We start from the raw sequence: 18,922 nt of genomic DNA, 5'->3' as shown, positions 1-18,922 counted from the left end.
TCTCAGTTTGTTACCTGTATAAAAGACACCTGTCCACAGAAGCAATCAATCAATCAGATTCCAAACTCTCCACCATGGCCAAGACCAAAGAGCTCTCCAAGGATGTCAGGGACAAGATTGTAGACCTACACAAGGCTGGAATGGGGTACAAGACCATCGCCAAGCAGCTTGGTGAGAAGGTGACAACAGTTGGTGCGATTATTCGCAAATGGAAGAAACAACACAAAAGAACTGTCAATCTCCCTCGGCCTGGGGCTCCATGCAAGATCTCACCTCGTGGAGTTGCAATGATCATGAGAACGGTGAGGAATCAGCCCAGAACTACACGGGAGGATCTTGTCAATGATCTCAAGGCAGCTGGGACCATAGTCACCAAGAAAACAATTGGTAACACACTACGCCGTGAAGGACTGAAATCCTGCAGCGCCCGCAAGGTCCCCCTGCTCAAGAAAGCACATATACAGGCCTGTCTGAAGTTTGCCAATGAACATCTGAATGATTCAGAGGAGAACTGGGTGAAAGTGTTGTGGTCAGATGAGACCAAAATCGAGCTCTTTGGCATCAACTCAACTCGCCGTGTTTGGTGGAGGAGGAATGCTGCCTATGACCCCAAGAACACCATCCCCACCGTCAAACATGGAGGTGGAAACATTATGCTTTGGGGGTGTTTTTCTGCTAAGGGGACAGGACAACTTCACCGCATCAAAGGGACGATGGACGGGGCCATGTATCGTCAAATCTTGGGTGAGAACCTCCTTCCCTCAGCCAGGGCATTGAAAATGGGTCATGGATGGGTATTCCAGCACGACAATGACCCAAAACACACGGCCAAGGCAACAAAGGAGTGGCTCAAGAAGAAGCACATTAAGGTCCTGGAGTGGCCTAGCCACTCTCCAGACCTTAATCCCATAGAAAATCTGTGGAGGAAACTGAAGGTACGAGTTACCAAACGTGAGCCTCGAAACCTTAATGACTTGGAGAAGATCTGCAAAGAGGAGTGGGACAAAATCCCTCCTGAGATGTGTGCAAACCTGGTGGCCAACTACAAGAAACGAAACGTCTGACCTGTGATTGCCAACAAGGGTTTTGCCACCAAGTACTAAGTCATGTTTTGCAGAGGGGTCAAATACTTATTTCCCTCATTAAAATGCATATCAATTTATAACATTTTTGACATGCATTTTTCTGGATTATTTTGTTGTTATTCTGTCTCTCACTGTTCAAATAAACCTACCATTAAAATTATAGACTGATCATGTCTTTGTCAGTGGGCAAACGTACAAAATCAGCAGGGGATCAAATACTTTTTTCCCCGGTCTGTGTGCGTGTTTGTCTACTTTGTGTAGCCGTTAGCGATGATGCTAATGATGACGTCAACTGGTTGATGGAAATGCTTTCCCAAAAACCTTCTCAATTAAATGTTAACTACAAAGTAGCGTATGCCTACCTGGCAGAATGACATGATTATTTGCATCAATCCAGTGGCGATTTGTTTAGCAAACTGCAATCACATGTGCACTACAGAAACACTGCTAACCAAGTCTCTTTCTGGTGCTCACTTGAATTAAAGGGTGTATCTACCAGGGTTGGGATAAATTCTTGAATTCACTCATGAAGTTGAGAATTTACAGTGAATTAAATTCAAATGTAAAATATCTTAATGTTATGGAATTGGAATTAGACTGTTTAGACTTTTTGAATTGGAATTGTAAAAACATATCAAATTAACGTTTATTGGTTGCTTACACAGATTTTCAGATGTTATCGCAGGTGCAGTGAAATGCTTGTGTTTCTAGCTCCAACAGTAACTGTATTGCAGTAATACCTAGCAATACAAAACAATACACACATAATCCCAAAAGTAAAAAGAAAGAAATTAAGAAATGTCAGAACAAATCCAATTAACAACGCAAATAGCACTGTAACAGTAATCCAAATGGAATCTATACATACAGTGGGGGAAAAAAGTATTTAGTCAGCCACCAATTGTGCAAGTTCTCCCACTTAAAAAGATGAGAGAGGCCTGTAATTTTCATCATAGGTACACGTCAACTATGACAGACAAAATGAGATTTTTTTTCCAGAAAATCACATTGTAGGATTTTTTATGAATTTATTTGCAAATTATGGTGGAAAATAAGTATTTGGTCAATAACAAAAGTTTCTCAATACTTTGTTATATACCCTTTGTTGGCAATGACACAGGTCAAACGTTTTCTGTAAGTCTTCACAAGGTTTTCACACACTGTTGCTGGTATTTTGGCCCATTCCTCCATGCAGATCTCCTCTAGAGCAGAGATGTTTTGGGGCTGTCGCTGGGCAACACGGACTTTCAACTCCCTCCAAAGATGTTCTATGGGGTTGAGATCTGGAGACTGGCTAGGCCACTCCAGGACCTTGAAATGCTTCTTACGAAGCCACTCCTTCGTTGCCCGGGCAGTGTGTTTGGGATCATTGTCATGCTGAAAGACCCAGCCACGTTTCATCTTCAATGCCCTTGCTGATGGAAGGAGGTTTTCACTCAAAATCTCACGATACATGGCCCCATTCATTATTTCCTTTACACGGATCAGTCGTCCTGGTCCCTTTGCAGAAAAACAGCCCCAAAGCATGATGTTTCCACCCCCATGCTTCACAGTAGGTATGGTGTTCTTTGGATGCAACTCAGCATTCTTTGTCCTCCAAACACGACGAGTTGAGTTTTTACCAAAAAGTTATATTTTGGTTTCATCTGACCATATGACATTCTCCCAATCCTCTTCTGGATCATCCAAATGCACTCTAGCAAACTTTAGATGTGCCTGGACATGTACTGGCTTAAGCAGGGGGACACGTCTGGCACTGCAGGATTTGAGTCCCTGGCAGCGTAGCGTGTTACTGATGGTAGGCTTTGTTACTTTGGTCCCAGCTCTCTGCAGGTCATTCACTAGGTCCCCCCGTGTGGTTCTGGGATTTTTGCTCACCGTTCTTGTGATCATTTTGACCCCACGGGGTGAGATCTTGCGTGGAGCCCCAGATCGAGGGAGATTATCAGTGGTCTTGTATGTCTTCCATTTCCTAATAATTGCTCCCACAGTTAATTTCTTCAAACCAAGCTGCTTACCTATTGCAGATTCAGTCTTCCCAGCCTGGTGCAGGTCTACAATTTTGTTTCTGGTGTCCTTTGACAGCTCTTTGGTCTTGGCCATAGTGGAGTTTGGAGTGTGACTGTTTGAGGTTGTGGACAGGTGTCTTTTATACTGATAACAAGTTCAAACAGGTGCCATTAATACAGGTAACGAGTGGAGGACAGAGGAGCCTCTTAAAGAAGAAGTTACAGGTCTGTGAGAGCCAGAAATCTTGCTTGTTTGTAGGTGACCAAATACTTATTTTCCACCATAATTTGCAAATAAATTCATTAAAAATCATACAATGTGATTTTCTGGATTTTTTTCCTCAATTTGTCTGTCATAGTTGACGTGTACCTATGATGAAAATTACAGGCCTCTCTCATCTTTTTAAGTGGGAGAACTTGCACAATTGGTGGCTGACTAAATACTTTTTTTCCCCACTGTATATATATATATATATATTTTTTTTTCCACTAAAATAGTGCACTGGGCCTTTACTAGTCCTGTATTGGTGGACCAATATAGCCGTCTGTAGCACAGACATCTTCCCCCAAACATCTTCCCGCGGCTATGACTCTTCTGAACCTCTAGATGCCTCTGCACAGTGAGTAATGGTTCCTCTGACATAATGGATCCGAGTCCCGTCCTTCTTCAGACTCATTCCATCGTCCTTCAACTTGGCCACTTCCTCCTTCGACTTGGCCCCTTTGTCATTCAACTTGCTGCGGCGGTGGTGTGGCCCCTGCAGGACCGCTATTGGTTCCATTGCAACAGGCAAGCTCAAGTATTTGCAGCATTCAAACGTGCAGCATTCACAACGTTAAATATAGACATTTAATGAAAAACCCTACCTGTCATATATCGTCCCAATTACCGTATTTTGCGCACTATAAGGCGCACAGGAGTATAAGCCGCAGCAGCTAAATTGAATGATATTGAATGATGTGTACATATATAAGCCGCACTGGACTATAAGCCGCAGGTGTTTTAATGTTTAATTACCATATGTAAGGGTTCGTGCACAGGGGATTGTCGGGAAAGAGACAAACTGTCTCGCTCTCGTAATGTCTGTCTGTCTTGCTCTCGTTCTGTCTCTCGTACCACTCTCGGTTCCACTTTTACTTTTGCGCACTACCTGTCTCACTCTTTTCCGGCCTCCAGCTTTTCCTGCTGGAGCCCGCCGCTTAAAGGTGGGGGGCGCGGACCGGTCATAGAGCCCATAGAGTTAAAGTTGGTGGACTGTAACCTGTAAAATCCATAGATTTAGGAGGTCTTCTAGTGGCCGTTAGCTGTAAAAATCCATAGATTAGCCACACCGTTATATAAGCCGCAGGGTCGAAAAATTGGAAAAAAGGCGCGGCTTATAGTCAGAAAATTACGGTAGTTCTTAATTGATGGCCTGGTAAAATAAAGGTTACATTTTTTTAAAGAACTCTTAATGAGTGCAAAACTTTTATCTACAGAAAAAGAGCGCTTCTCATTGGACAGGTTCAGGTGTTCCCTCGCAGTTTCAGTCCGTTTTCTTCCGTTTGGTGTGAATGAACCACCCTGCTGTTGTTGCACTCTTCATCACTGTAGTGTTCTGTGCCCTTGTGCAGGTGAGGAATATCCGGTTCTCTGATTTCGTGGAGTCACTGAAGAAGATCAAGAGGAGTGTCGGACCACAGACGCTGGGCCTGTATGTGCGCTGGAACAAGGACTATGGGGACTCCACGGGTATATGAGACGAGAGGGGACACACGTACAGCCTCTGTCCTAAACCTGAACCTCCATTGAGGCAGTGGCTTGAAAAGTATTTTAAACAGAGATTTGTTTGTTATTTTTTGTTATTGTTTTACGTTAACTCTAAGGTCATAGGACTGTTCTAAGAAACAATGTATTGTGTGTTATGATACGGCTGTCTTCCAAACTATTATAGTCAGTGATTTTATAAATAAATATGAATATCCTTCAATTTGAAATGATTAATAAAACGGTACCTTGAGACAAGGCACATGTACAGTGCATTCTGAAAGTATTCAGACCCCTTTACTTTTTCCACATTGTTACGTTACAGCCTTATTTTAAAGTTGATTTCAATTGTTTTTTCCCTCATCAATCTAAACACAACCCATGATGACAAAGTAAAAACAAGTTTTTAGAAATGTTTGCACATTTATATTTAAAAAAAGAAATTTACACAAGTATTCAGACTCTTTACTCAGTACTTTGTTGAAGCACCTTTTGCAGCCTTGTGTCTTCTTGGGTATGACGTTACAAGCTTGGCACACCTGTATTTGGGGAGTTTCTCCCATTCTTCTCTGCAGATCCTCTCAAGCTCTGTCAGGTTGGATGAGGAGCGTCGCTGCACAGCTATTTTCAGGTCTCTCCAGAGATGTTTGATCGGGTTCAAGTCTGGGCTCTGGCTGGTCGTGGTCAAAAGTTTTGAGAATGACACAAATACTAATTTTCACAAAATCTGCTGCCTCAGTTTTGATGATGGCAATTTGCATAGACTCCAGAATGTCATGAAGAGTGATCAGATGAATTGCAATTAATTGCCATGAAAATGAACTTAATCCCCCCAAAACATTTCCACTGCATTTCAGCCCTGCCATGAAAGGACCAGCTGCCATCATGTCAGTGATTCTCTCGTTAACACAGGTGAGAGTGTTGACGAGGACAAGGCTGGAAATCACTCTGTCATGCAGATTGAGTTAGAATAACAGACTGGAAGCTTTAAAAGGAAGGTGGTGCTTGAAATCATTGTTCTTCCTCTGTTAACCATGGTTACCTGCAAGGAAACGCGTGCCGTCATCATTGCTTTGCACAAAAAGGGCTTCACAGGCAAGGATATTGCTGCTAGTAAGATTGCACCTAAATTAACCATTTATCGGATCATCAAGAACTTCAAGGAGAGAGGTTCAATTGTTGTGAAGAAGGCGTCAGGGCGCCCAAGAAAGTCCAGCAAGCGCCAGGACCGTCTCCTAAAGTTGATTCAGCTGCGGGATCGGGGCACCACCAGTGCAGAGCTTGCTCAGGAATGGCAGCAGGCAGGTGTGAGTGCATCTGCACGCACAGTGAGGTGAAGACTTTTGGAGGATGGCCTGGTGTCAAGAAGGGCAGCAAAGAAGCCACTTCTCTCCAGGAAAACATCAGGGACAGACTGATATTCTGCAAAAGGTACAGGGATTGGACTGCTGAGGACTGGGGTAAAGTCATTTTCTCTGATGAATCCCCTTTCCGATTGTTTGGGGCATCCGGAAAACACCTTGTCCGGAGAAGACAAGGTGAGCGCTACCATCAGTCCTGTGTCATGCCAACAGTAAAGCTCACTCTCAATTTTCCCTAAGAACACAGCCATGAATAAAGAATGGTACCAACACATCCTCCAAGAGCAACTTCTCCCAACCATCCAAGAACAGTTTGGTGACGACCAATGCCTTTTCCAGCATGATGGAGCACCTTGCCATAAGGCAAAAGTGATAACTAAGTGGCTCGGGGAACAAAACATCGACATTTTGGGTCCATGGCCAGGAAACTCCCCAGACCTTAATCCCATTGAGAACTTGTGGTCGATCCTCAAGAGGCGGGTGGACAAACAAAAACCCACAAATTCTGACAAACTCCAAGCATTGATTATGCAAGAATGGGCTGCCATCAGTCAGGATGTGGCCCAGAAGTTCATTGACAGCATGCCAGGGCGGATTGCAGAGGTCTTGAAAAAGAAGGGTCAACACTGCAAATATTGACTCTTTGCATAAACCTAATGTAATTGTCAATAAAAGCCTTTGACACTTATGGAATGCTTGTAATTATACTTCAGTATACCATAGTAACATCTGACAAAAATATCTCATAACACTGAAGCAGCGATCTTTGTGAAGACCAATACTTGTGTCATTCTCAACTTTTGACCACGACTGTAGACCTTTACAGAGAAATGCTTACTTACAAGCCCTTAACCAACAATGCAGTTTTAAGAAATACATTTAACAAAAAATTAAAGAGCAGCAGTAAAATAACAGTAGCTAGGCTACAGTTGAAGTCTGAAGTTTACATACACTTAGGTTGGAGTCATTAAAACTAGTTTTTCAACAAATTTCTTGTTAACGAACTATAGTTTTGGCATGTCGGTTAGGACATCTATTTTGTGCATGACACAAGTCATTTTTCCAACAATTGTTTACAGACAGATTATTTCACTAATAATTCACTGTATCACAATTCCAGTGGGTCAGAAGTTAACATACACTAAGTTGACTGTGCCTTTAAACAACTTGGAAAATTCCAGAAAATGATGTCATGGCTTTAGAAGCTTCTGATAGGCTAATTGACATAATTTGAGTCAATTGGAGGTGTACCTGTGGATGTATTTCAAGGCCTACCTTCAAACTCAGTGCCTCTTTGCTTGACATCATGGGAAAATCAAAAGAAATCAGCCAAGACCTCAGAAAAACAATTGTAGACCTCCACAAGTCTGGTTCATCCTTGGGAGCAATTTCCAAATGCCTGAAGGTACCACATTCATCTGTACAAACAATAGTACGCAAGTATAAACACCATGGGACCACGCAGCCGTCATACCGCTCAGGAAGGAGACGCGTTCTGTCTCCTAGAGATGAACGAACTTTGGTGCGAAAAGTGCAAATCAATCCCAGAACAACAGCAAAGGACCTTGTGAAGATGCTGGAGGAAACGGGTACAAAAGTATCTATATCCACAGTAAAACGAGTCCTATATCGACATAACCTGAAAGGCCGCTCAGCAAGGAAGAAGCCACTGCTCCAAAACCGCCATAAAAAAGCCAGACTACTGTTTGCAACTGCACATGGGGACAAATATCATATTATTTTGAGAAATGTCCTTTGGTCTGATGAAACAAAAATATAACTGTTTGGCCATAATGACCATTCTTATGTTTGGAGGAAAAAGGGGGTGCTTGCAAGCAGAAGGACACCATCCCAACTGTGAAGCACGGGGTGGCAGCATCATGCTGTGGGGGTGCTTTGCTGCAGGAGGGACTGGTGCACTTCACAAAATAGATGGCATCATGAGGAAGGAAAATTATGTGGATATATTGAAGCAACATCTCAAGACATCAGTCATGAAGTTAAAGCTTGGTCGCAAATGGGTCTTCCAAATGGACAATGACCCCCAAGCATACTTCCAAAGTTGTGGCAAAATGGCTTAAGGACAACAAAGTCAAGGTATTGGAGTGGCCATCACAAAGACCTGACCTCAATCCTATAGAAGATTTGTGGGCAGAACTGAAAAAGCATGTGCGAGCAAGGCCTACAAACCTGACTCAGTTACATCAGCTCTGTCAGGAGGAATGGGCCAAAATTCACCCAACTTATTGTGGGAAGCTTGTGGAAGGCTACCGGAAACATTTGACCCAAGTTAAACAATTTAAAGGCAATGCTACCAAATACTAATTGAGTGTATGTAAACTTCTGACCCACTGGGAATGTGATGAAATAAATAAAAGCTGAAATAAATCATTCTCTCTACTATTATTCTGACATTTCACATTCTTAAAATAAAGTGGTGATCCTAACTGACCTAAGACAGGGAATTTTTACTAGGATTAAATGTCAGGAATTATGAAAAACTGAGTTTAAATGTATTTGGCTAAGGTGTATGCAAACTTCCGACTTCAACTGTATATACAGGGTGTACCGAGTCAATGTGTGGGGACACTGGTTAGTCGAGGTAATATGTACATAGGTAGAGTTATTAAAGTGACTATGCATAGATAATAAACAGAGAGTAGCAGCAGCGTAAAATAAGGGGGGGCAATGCAAATAGTCTGGGTAGCTTTGATTAGATGTTCAGGAGTCTTATGGCTTGGGGGTAGAAGCTGTTTAGAATCTGGTATAGAGGTCCTGGATGGCAGGAAGCTTGGCCCCAGTGATGTACAGGGCCATACGCACTACCCTCTGTAGCGCTTTGCGGTCAGAGGCGAAGCAGTTGCCATACCAGGCAGTGATGCAACCAGTCAGTATGCTCTCGATGGTGCAGCTGTAGAATCTTTTGAGGATCTGAGGACCCATGCCAAATATTTTCAGTCTCCTTAGGGGGAATAGGTTTTGTCGTGCCCTCTTCACAACGGTCTTGGTGTGCTTGGACCATGTTAGTTTGTTGGTGATGTGGACACCAAGGAACTTGAAGCTTTCAACCTGCTCCACTACAGCCCTGTCGATGAGAATGGGGGCATGCTCGGTCCTCTTCTTTTTCCTGTAGTCCACAATCATCTCCTTTGTCTTGATCACGTTGAGGGAGAGGTTGTTGTCCTGGCACCACATGGCCAGGTTTCTGACCTCCTCCCTATAGGCTGTCTCGTCGTTGTCTGTGATCAGGCCTACCACTGTTGTGTCATCTGCAAAGTTAATGATGGTGTTGGAGTCGTGCCTGGCCATGCAGTCATGAGTGAACAGGGAGTACAGGAGGGGACTGAGCACGCATCCCTGAGGGGCCCCCTTGTTGAGGATCAGCGTGGCGGATTTGTTGTTACCCTTACCACCTGGGGGCAGCCCGTCAAGAAGTCCAGGATCCAGTTGCAGAGAGAGGTGTTTAGTCCCATGGTCCTTAGTTTAGTGATGAGCTTTGAGGGCACTATGGTGTTGAACGCTGAGCTGTAGTCAATGAATAGCATTCTCACATAGGTGTTCCTTTTGTCCAGGTGTGAAAGGGCAGTTTGGAGCGCAATAGAGATTGCTTCATCTGTGGATCTGTTGGGGCGGTATGCAAATTGGAGTGGGTCTAGGGTTTCTGGGATAATGGTGTTGATGTGAGCCATGACCAGCCTTTCAAAGCACTTCATGGCTACAGATGTGAGTGCAATGGGTCGGTAGTCATTTAGGCAGGTTACCTTAGTGTTCTTGGGCACAGGGACTATGGTGGTCTGCTTGAAACATGTTGGTATTACAGACTCAGACAGGGAGAGGTTGAAAATGTCAGTGAAGACACTTGCCAGTTGGTCAGCGCATGCTCGGAGTACACGTCCTGGTAATTTACATTTACATCATTTAGCAGACGCTCTTATCCAGAGCGACTTACAAATTGTAATCCGTCTGGCCCTTCGGCCTTGTGAATGTTGACCTGTTTAAAGGTACAGTGTATAACCAGCCAGCTGTATGTTATTCTTGTCGTCGTTCAGCCACGACTCGGTGAAACCAGATATTACAGTTTTTAATATCCCGTTGGTAGGATATACGTGCTTGTAGTTCGTCCACTTTATTATCAAGCGATTGTACGTTGGTCAATTAGTATCGATGGCAAAAGCAGATTTGCCACTCGTCGCCAGCTCCTTACCAGGCACCCCGATCTCCTTCCGCGATATCTCCTTTTCTTTCTACTGTGAATGACGGGGATGAGGGCTCTGTCAGGTTTCTGGAGCAAATCCCTCTAGTCCAACTCATTTAAATAAACATGATTTGTCCAGTTCAAGGTGAGTAATCGCTGTTCTGATGTACGGAAGCTCTTTTCGGTCATAAGAGACGGTAGCAGCAACGTTATGTACAAATTAAATTACAAACAATGTGAAAAAACTAACAAAATAGCACGATTGGTTAAGAGTCTATAAACGGCAGCCATCCCCTCCGGCGCCATTCTCACTCCTGCGTTGTCTTGGCTGTGTGCTTAGGGTCGTTGTCCTGGTGGAAGGTGAACCTTCACCCTAGTCTGAGATCCTGAGCACTCTGGAGCAGGTTTTCATCAAGGATCTCTCTGTACTTTGCTCCGTTCATCTTTCCCTCGTCCCTGACTAGTCTTTCAGTCCCTGCTACTGAAAATCATCACCACAGCATGATGTTGCCACCACCATGCTTCACCGTAGCGATGGTGCCAGGTTTCCTCCAGATGTGACGCTTGGCATTCAGGCCAAATAGTTCAATCTTGGTTTCATCAGACCAGAGAATCTTGTTTCTCATTGTCTGAGAGTCCTTTAGGTGCCTTTTGGCAAACTCCAAGCGGGCTGTCATGTGCCTTTTACTGAGGAGTGGCTTCCGTCTGGCCACTCTACCATAAAGGCCTGATTGGTGGAGTGCTGCAGAGATGCTTGTCCTTCTGGAAGGTTCTCCCATCTCCACAGAGGAACTCTAGAGCTCTGTCAGAGTGACCATCGGGTCCTTGGTCAACTCCGTGATCAATGCCCTTCTCCCCCGATTGCTCAGTTTGGCCGGGCGGCCAGCTTTAGGAAGAGTCTTGGTGGTTCCAAACTTCTTCCATTTAAGAATGATGGAGGCCACTGTGTTCTTGGGGACCTTCAATGCTGCAGACATTTTTTGGTACCCTTCCCCAGATCTGTTTTTTCAACTGTGGGACCTTATACAGTGGGGAAAAAAAGTATTTAGTCAACCACCAATTGTGCAAGTTCTCCCACTTAAAAAGATGAGAGAGGCCTGTAATTTTCATCATAGGTACACGTCAACTATGACAGACAAAATGAGAAGAAAAAAAATCCAGAAAATCACATTGTAGGATTTGTAATGAATTTATTTGCAAATTATGGTGGAAAATAAGTATTTGGTCAATAACAAAAGTTTCTCAATACTTTGTTATATACCCTTTGTTGGCAATGACACAGGTCAAACGTTTTCTGTAAGTCTTCACAAGGTTTTCACACACTGTTGCTGGTATTTTGGCCCATTCCTCCATGCAGATCTCCTCTAGAGCAGTGATGTTTTGGGGCTGTTGCTGGGCAACACGGACTTTCAACTCCCCTCAAAATATTTTCTATGGGGTTGAGATCTGGAGACTGGCTAGGCCACTCCAGGACCTTGAAATGCTTCTTACGAAGCCACTCCTTCGTTGCCCGGGCGGTGTGTTTGGGATCATTGTCATGCTGAAAGACCCAGCCACGTTTCATCTTCAATGCCCTTGCTGATGGAAGGAGGTTTTCACTCAAAATCTCACGATACATGGCCCCATTCATTATTTCCTTTACACGGATCAGTCGTCCTGGTCCCTTTGCAGAAAAACAGCCCCAAAGCATGATGTTTCCACCCCCATGCTTCACAGTAGGTATGGTGTTCTTTGGATGCAACTCAGCATTCTTTGTCCTCCAAACACGACGAGTTGAGTTTTTACCAAAAAGTTATATTTTGGTTTCATCTGACCATATGACATTCTCCCAATCCTCTTCTGGATCATCCAAATGCACTCTAGCAAACTTCAGACGGGCCTGGGCTTAAGCAGGGGGACACGTCTGGCACTGCAGGATTTGAGTCCCTGGCGGCGTAGTGTGTTACTGATGGTAGGCTTTGTTACTTTGGTCCCAGCTCTCTGCAGGTCATTCACTAGGTCCCCCCGTGTGGTTCTGGGATTTTTGCTCACCGTTCTTGTGATCATTTTGACCCCACGGGGTGAGATCTTGCGTGGAGCCCCAGATCGAGGGAGATTATCAGTGGTCTTGTATGTCTTCCATTTCCTAATAATTGCTCCCACAGTTGATTTCTTCAAACCAAGCTGCTTACCTATTGCAGATTCAGTCTTCCCAGCCTGGTGCAGGTCTACAATTTTGTTTCTGGTGTCCTTTGACAGCTTTTTGGTCTTGGCCATAGTGGAGTTTGGAGTGTGACTGTTTGAGGTTGTGGACAGGTGTCTTTTATACTGATAACAAGTTCAAACAGGTCCCATTAATATAGGTAACGAGTGGAGGACAGAGGAGCCTCTTAAAGAAAAAGTTACAGGTCTGTGAGAGCCAGAAATCTTGCTTGTTTGTAGGTGACCAAATACTTATTTCCACCATAATTTGCAAATAAATTCATAAAAAATCCTACAATGTGATTTTCTGGATTTTTTTTTCCTCGATTTGTCTGTCATAGTTGACGTGTACCTATGATGAAAATTACAGGCCTCTCTCATCTTTTTAAGTGGGAGAACTTGCACAATTGGTGGCTGACTAAATACTTGTTTTCCCCACTGTATACAGTAGACGTGTGTGCCTTTCCAAATCATGTCCAATCAATTGAATTTACCACAGGTGGACTCCAATCAAGTTGTAGAAACATCTCAAGGATGATCAATGGAAACAGGATGCACCCGAGCTCAATTTCGAGTCTCATAGCAAAGGATCTGAATATTTATGTAAATAAGGAATTTCTGTTTATAATAAAAAATTCAAAAAATCTGTTTTCGCCTTGTCATTATGGGGTATTGTGTGTAGATTGATGAGGGAAAATTGTATTTAATAAATTTTAGAATAAGGCTGTAATGTAACAAAATGTGGAAAAGGTCAAGGGGTCTGAATACTTTCCGAATGCACTGTATATAACGATCCCATTGTACACAACGTTTGTGCGTGACGTCCCTCCAACGAGCGAGGCCTTAGTCGTGTGCATGGTAGCATGGATCTGTGCCTTAGTTTTTTGGTTTTCACAACACAAAATGGTGCTTCTTCCCTTTTCTCTGGCCATTCACCTCACAGTGACAGCAGCTCTTACAAAAAAAGATTGCTGCAGTAAAAGTGCAGTAAATGCAGTCGACTGTGGTATTTTGGACTAAGTAATTGCTGAATAACTGCAGCATAATGCAGTTATACTGCACTCTAACTGCAATCTTTTTTCGTAAGGGAGGGTTTTTAAAATGGACACTGCCTTTTGACTGAGATGCATTGGAATAATGTGCCAATATGCTTGACATCAAGACTCCAATTAAATCAATGACAGATAGGGATACCAAAATGTGGCTTCTCTCTGAATGTTAACACTGTTACAGGTGTGGTTTGGCGTCAATATAGAACAATATCCGTGAAAACAGCTCATTGGGGTATTGATTTAAACTTGATTCAAACTTCCGAAACAGCATAAACATTCTGAATTAATCCCCAATGCAATTTAACTTTATCTGCAACTGATTTAAAGGGGTCTTGTGTTTCCTTTGTGTAAACCAGCTTAAACTGTTTTGAGTAGTATCCCACTAGGCACACATTGGTTGAATCAACATTGTTTCCATGTCATTTCAATGAAATTATGTTGAACCAACGTGGAATAGACATTGAATTGACGTCTGTGCCCAGTGGGATACTTTTACGATGTCAAACATAAATCAGGGCTTTTGTAATGCATTTGTGTAAAATAAGACCGGGTACCCCACTTTACAAATGATCTGTTTCTGCGTATAGAAGGATTTGCTGTGAATGATTCTAGCTTCTTAGTAAAAAAAAAAAATATGTTGCAACCAGTTGCTTGGTTAACTTTTTTTGCAATGCTTGTTCCGCTTGATAGTTATGATGCAGCGCACCACTACATTATTTGTTGCTTGTTTACGCTGTACTGAATTTGATTGTTACATTTGGACTTCATGGTTTGAAGTGAATCGCCTATTCCCCTCAAACTCAATACTGGACCACGAAGCCAGTGCCACTGCATTTTTCATTGTTCCCCTCTAATCAGGGACTGATTTATACCTGGGACATCAGGTGTGTGCAATTAATTATCAAGTAGAACAGAAAACCAGCAGGACCTTATACATGTCACACATACAGGACCTCATATTCAGGCATGCTTCATTCACAGCAATGCGTTGCACGTCACTGAACGATATTACTATTTAAATTATGTGTTGACTGTAAATTAATGTTTCTTCAATAGCAGTTTGGAAATGTAAAGCTGGAGTGTCTGTATAAATGATTTCCTCCTGTTTTTTAAGGAATATTTACTGAAGTGACTTGAAAGAAGTAATTTATATGTGTGGGAGTGCGTGTGGGAGTTTAATACAATTATTTCCATTTTTTTTTATGTGTGTTTTGTTGTTTGCCCTGCCTTTTCAGCATATTCACCATTAACACAACTTCTGGAGATATTGAGTTGCACCCTCCCAACCCCCGGAAAACTGTTGAGTGTGGAAAAACCCAGACGCGTTGCAGTTCTGAACACAAACTGGTGCACTTCAAACCTATTACCATACCCCGTTCAATGGCATTTAACATTTTTTGTCTATTATTCCACTATTTGGATCAGTTTCAATGGGGGACTTTTATTTTGAAGGTGAAGTGCAAATTACACTATCGTGGTTAATCCTTATTTTGGCTAGCTTCACACAGCAAAGACAACAAATACAGCCTGAATCAAATGTGAGAAATCTTGTGCCTGTTGCATGAACTGTTTCAAGGCAGGTTCCTTAAAGACAGGGCAGCCCTGTCAAAATGAGGATGGGACTATTTAATGTTAGATCGCTCTAATAAATCTTAGTTACAATATAGTAACTAGTAATCTTAGTCACAATATAGAACTATATGTTTCTAACTGAAACTTGTCTTATTGAAGCTTCTCCCCGAAATATAGTTTTGTCATTCTTTGAGACAAGGGAAAAAAAGGGAGAGGGGACAGTCACTATTTTTCGAATGCTCGAAATGGCAGGGACATCTCTGTCGGTCACTTAAGTTCCTTTAAACATTATGCTGTATTGTTAAAATGTCAACCATCTGTCCTTGTCGAAACCCTCTATAGACCACCAAAGCCATGTCCCACTTGCTTAAAAGATTTTTCAGAATTTCTGTTCATCATTCATTCAAATTATAACAAAATTGTGATCTCAGGTGATTTCAATTTAAATATACAGTGCCTTCAGAAAGTATTCACACCCCTTGACTTTTTCCACATTTTGTTGTGTTACATTTGATTAAATTTGTTTTTGTCACTGGCCTACACACAATACCCCATAATGTCAAAGTGGAATTGTTTTCTTTTTCTTTTTACAAATTAATTAAAAATGAAAAGCTGAAATGTCTTGAGTCAATAAGTATTCAACCCCTTTGTTATGGCAAGCCTAAATAAATTCAGGAGTAACAATTTGCTTAACAAGTAATATAAGTTGCATGGACTCACTCTGTGTGCAATAGTGTTTAACATCACTTTTGAATGACTACATCATATCTGTACCCCAAGCATACATTTATCTGTAAGGTCCCTCAGTTGAACAGTGAATAATTTTAAAAAAATACATTGAATATCCCTATGAGCATGGTGAATCAATACACCCAGTCACTACAAAGATACAGGCGTCCTTCCTAACTCAGTTGCTGGAGAGGAAGGAAACCGCTCAGGGATTTCACCATGAGGCCAACAGTGACTTTAAAACAGAGTTTAATGGCTGTGATAGGAGAACTCAGGATGGATCAACTATGTAGTTACTCCACAATACTAACCTAATTGACAGAGTGAAAGAAGGAAACATGTACAGAATACAAATATTCCAAAACAGGCATCCTGTTTGCAACAAGGCACTAAAGTAATACTGTAAAAAATGTGGCAAAGCAATTCACTTTTTTTCCTGAATACAAAGTGTTATGTTTGGGGCAAATCCAATAACACATTACTGAGTCCCACTCTCCATATTTTCAAGCATAGTGGTGACTGCATCATGTTATGTGTATTCTTGTAATCGTTAAGGCCTGGGGTGTTTTTCGGGATTAAAAATAAACTGCAAAATCCTAAAGGAAAACTGGTTCAGTCTGCTTTCCAACAGACACTGGGAGATTAATTCATATTTCAGCAGGACAATAACCTAAAACACAAGGCCAAGTCTACACTGGAGTTGCTTACCAGGAAGACCGTGAATGTTCCTGAGTGACCGAGTTAGTTTTGACTCAAATGTGCTTGAAAATCTATGATAAGACATGAAAATGGTTGTCTAGAAATGATCAACAACCAATTTGACAGAGATTTAAGAATTTTGAAAAGAATAATGGGCAAATATTGTACAATCCAGGTGTGCAAAGCTCTTACGAGACATACCCAGAAAGACTCCTGTAATAGCTGCCAAAGGTGATTCAAATATGTATTGACTTAGGGGTGTGAATATTTATGTAAATGAGATATTTCTGTATTTTATTTAAAGCAGGTCTACAAAAATGTCTAAACATGTTTTCACTTTGTCATTATGGGGCATTGTGTGTAGATGGGTGAGAAAAAAATATATTTAATCATTTTGAATTCAGGCTGTAACACAACAATAAGTCAAGGGGTATGAATACTTTCTGAAGGCACTGTAGATAATCAGACCAAAACTATGACGTTTTTGAGTCTATTGAATTCAATGGACCCACAACCATGGCCATACTTTGGACCTAGTGAGTACACACGGGCTCAACATTCAAATATCCTCTTGTTGATGTAGCTTTGTCTGACCATTACTGTGCATTTTTCACTGCATTGACTCCCACAATGCAATATGTTAGAGAGTATTGTTAAAAAGCGTTGTCTTACCTCTGAAGTAGCTAAGAGGTTATATAAATGATATGCCACTGCCTATTCTACCCTCCTCTTGTGATGATCTAGTAAGTTACTTTTATACCAAGTTAAATGTAACTGTTGCACCAATCAAATTAAAAAAGGTAATCCCTAAACGGAAACCTCCCTTGGAGGAATGAGGATATAAATCAACTCGAGAAACTTTCGAAAGGCTGAATGGGTATGGAGGAAGTTGAAATTACAGGTCCACTTTGATATTTTAATAGAACACATTGCTAATTAAAATAAGGCAATTTGAAATGCTAGACGAGCTCATTTCTCCATATTGATATCGGAAAATCAGAATAATCAGAGGGTGCTTTTCTCAACTATTGAGAGCCTTATTAATCCTGTCCCCTCTACCCCTTATGATCTGCTTTCCACTTCTAAATGTGAAGAGTTTGCAGGGTACTTCAGAGATAAGATGTCGTCAATGAGGTTTTAGCTTAGGTGGACAATGTGAAAGGCACTTTAAACGGTCTTAGTGAATCCACTTCTTAAGAACAGCACACTAGATCTGTCAGCCCTCAGCAATTATAGACCAATTTCTAACCTCCCTTTTCTAAGCAACATTTTTAAACAGCTCAATGACTTCCTCAGTGATAATTCCAGAAAAATTCCAGTCTGGTTTTCGCCCCACCACAGCAGACGGCACTTGTCAAGGTAGTGGACGTCTTTAGGATTAACACTGATGCTAAAAAGCTCTCTGTCTTTGTACTCCTGGATACTGAAGATCATGGTATCCTCTTGGACAGACTACAGAATAGGGTTGGCCTCTCAGGCTCAGTACTGAACTGGTTTAAGACATATCTGACTGACAGAGAATATTTTATTGCCCTGGGTGACCATGCATGAAAAGTAGAGATCTAATGTGGTGTCCCTCAAGGATCGATTTTGGGCCCTATACTGTTTAGTTTAAATATGTTACCCCTTGGCAGCATTATTAGGAAGAATGGTGTTAATTTCCACAGCTACGCTGATGATACACAGCTGTACACGGAGTGTACAAACCATTAGGAACACCTTCCTAACATTGAGTTTCACCCCCTTTTGCCCTCAGAATAGCCTCAATTCATCAGGGTATGGAATCTACAAGGTGTCGAAAGCGTTCCACAGGGATGCTGGCCCATGTTGACGCTAATGCTTCCCACAGTTGTGACAAGTTGGGATGGTGCCTAAGTTAAGTTGTCTTGCCACATCCAAGAATGAGGCATATGGGGTAGGGCTGAGAGGATTGTCAACATTTCAGTGTCTTCGACAGCAAAGCCAAACATAGCAGCCATTTCCAACCAGGACAAATTAAACACCAAGAGTAGGGTCGTGTTCATTAAGGAAATGTTTTAAAACGTTCTGCAACGTAAAATGAAAATGAGCATTTCTTATTGGACAAGTCTAGGTTTGTTATCTTAGGTTTTGTGCCTAATGAACATGACCCAGGATAACGTTGCAGCCAGCTGTGGAATGACGAGAAGCTTCTGAAACCACTTTGGAGGACTGCTGAGTAGATTTTTACCATAATTAACTAATTCTGTCATTTAAAGAATTAAAACATGTTTTGGGGTGTCCATTATGGGTATAATAAAAAGGCACTGGAGT

At 42.0% G+C, this 18,922-nt stretch overlaps 1 protein-coding gene across 2 annotated transcripts in view; it reads left to right on the top strand.

Annotated features, from left to right (window-relative positions):
- The window catches only part of LOC123483070 (spastin-like), a 33,276-nt gene extending 28,116 nt beyond the window's left edge, over positions 1-5,160 (top strand). For both annotated transcript variants that reach the window (XM_045212514.1, XM_045212513.1), the window contains one exon: positions 4,709-5,160. In XM_045212514.1, the coding sequence (XP_045068449.1) occupies positions 4,709-4,834 (126 nt within the window). In that variant the 3' untranslated portion in view covers positions 4,835-5,160. The remainder of the gene's footprint in view (positions 1-4,708) is intronic.
- Positions 5,161-18,922: the final 13,762 nt, after the last annotated feature.

This window comes from Coregonus clupeaformis, unplaced genomic scaffold (assembly GCF_020615455.1).
Source record: "Coregonus clupeaformis isolate EN_2021a unplaced genomic scaffold, ASM2061545v1 scaf0018, whole genome shotgun sequence".
In the NCBI taxonomy this organism is placed as follows: Eukaryota; Metazoa; Chordata; class Actinopteri; order Salmoniformes; family Salmonidae; genus Coregonus; species Coregonus clupeaformis.
This window is presented reverse-complemented; position numbering and strand designations above follow the sequence as displayed.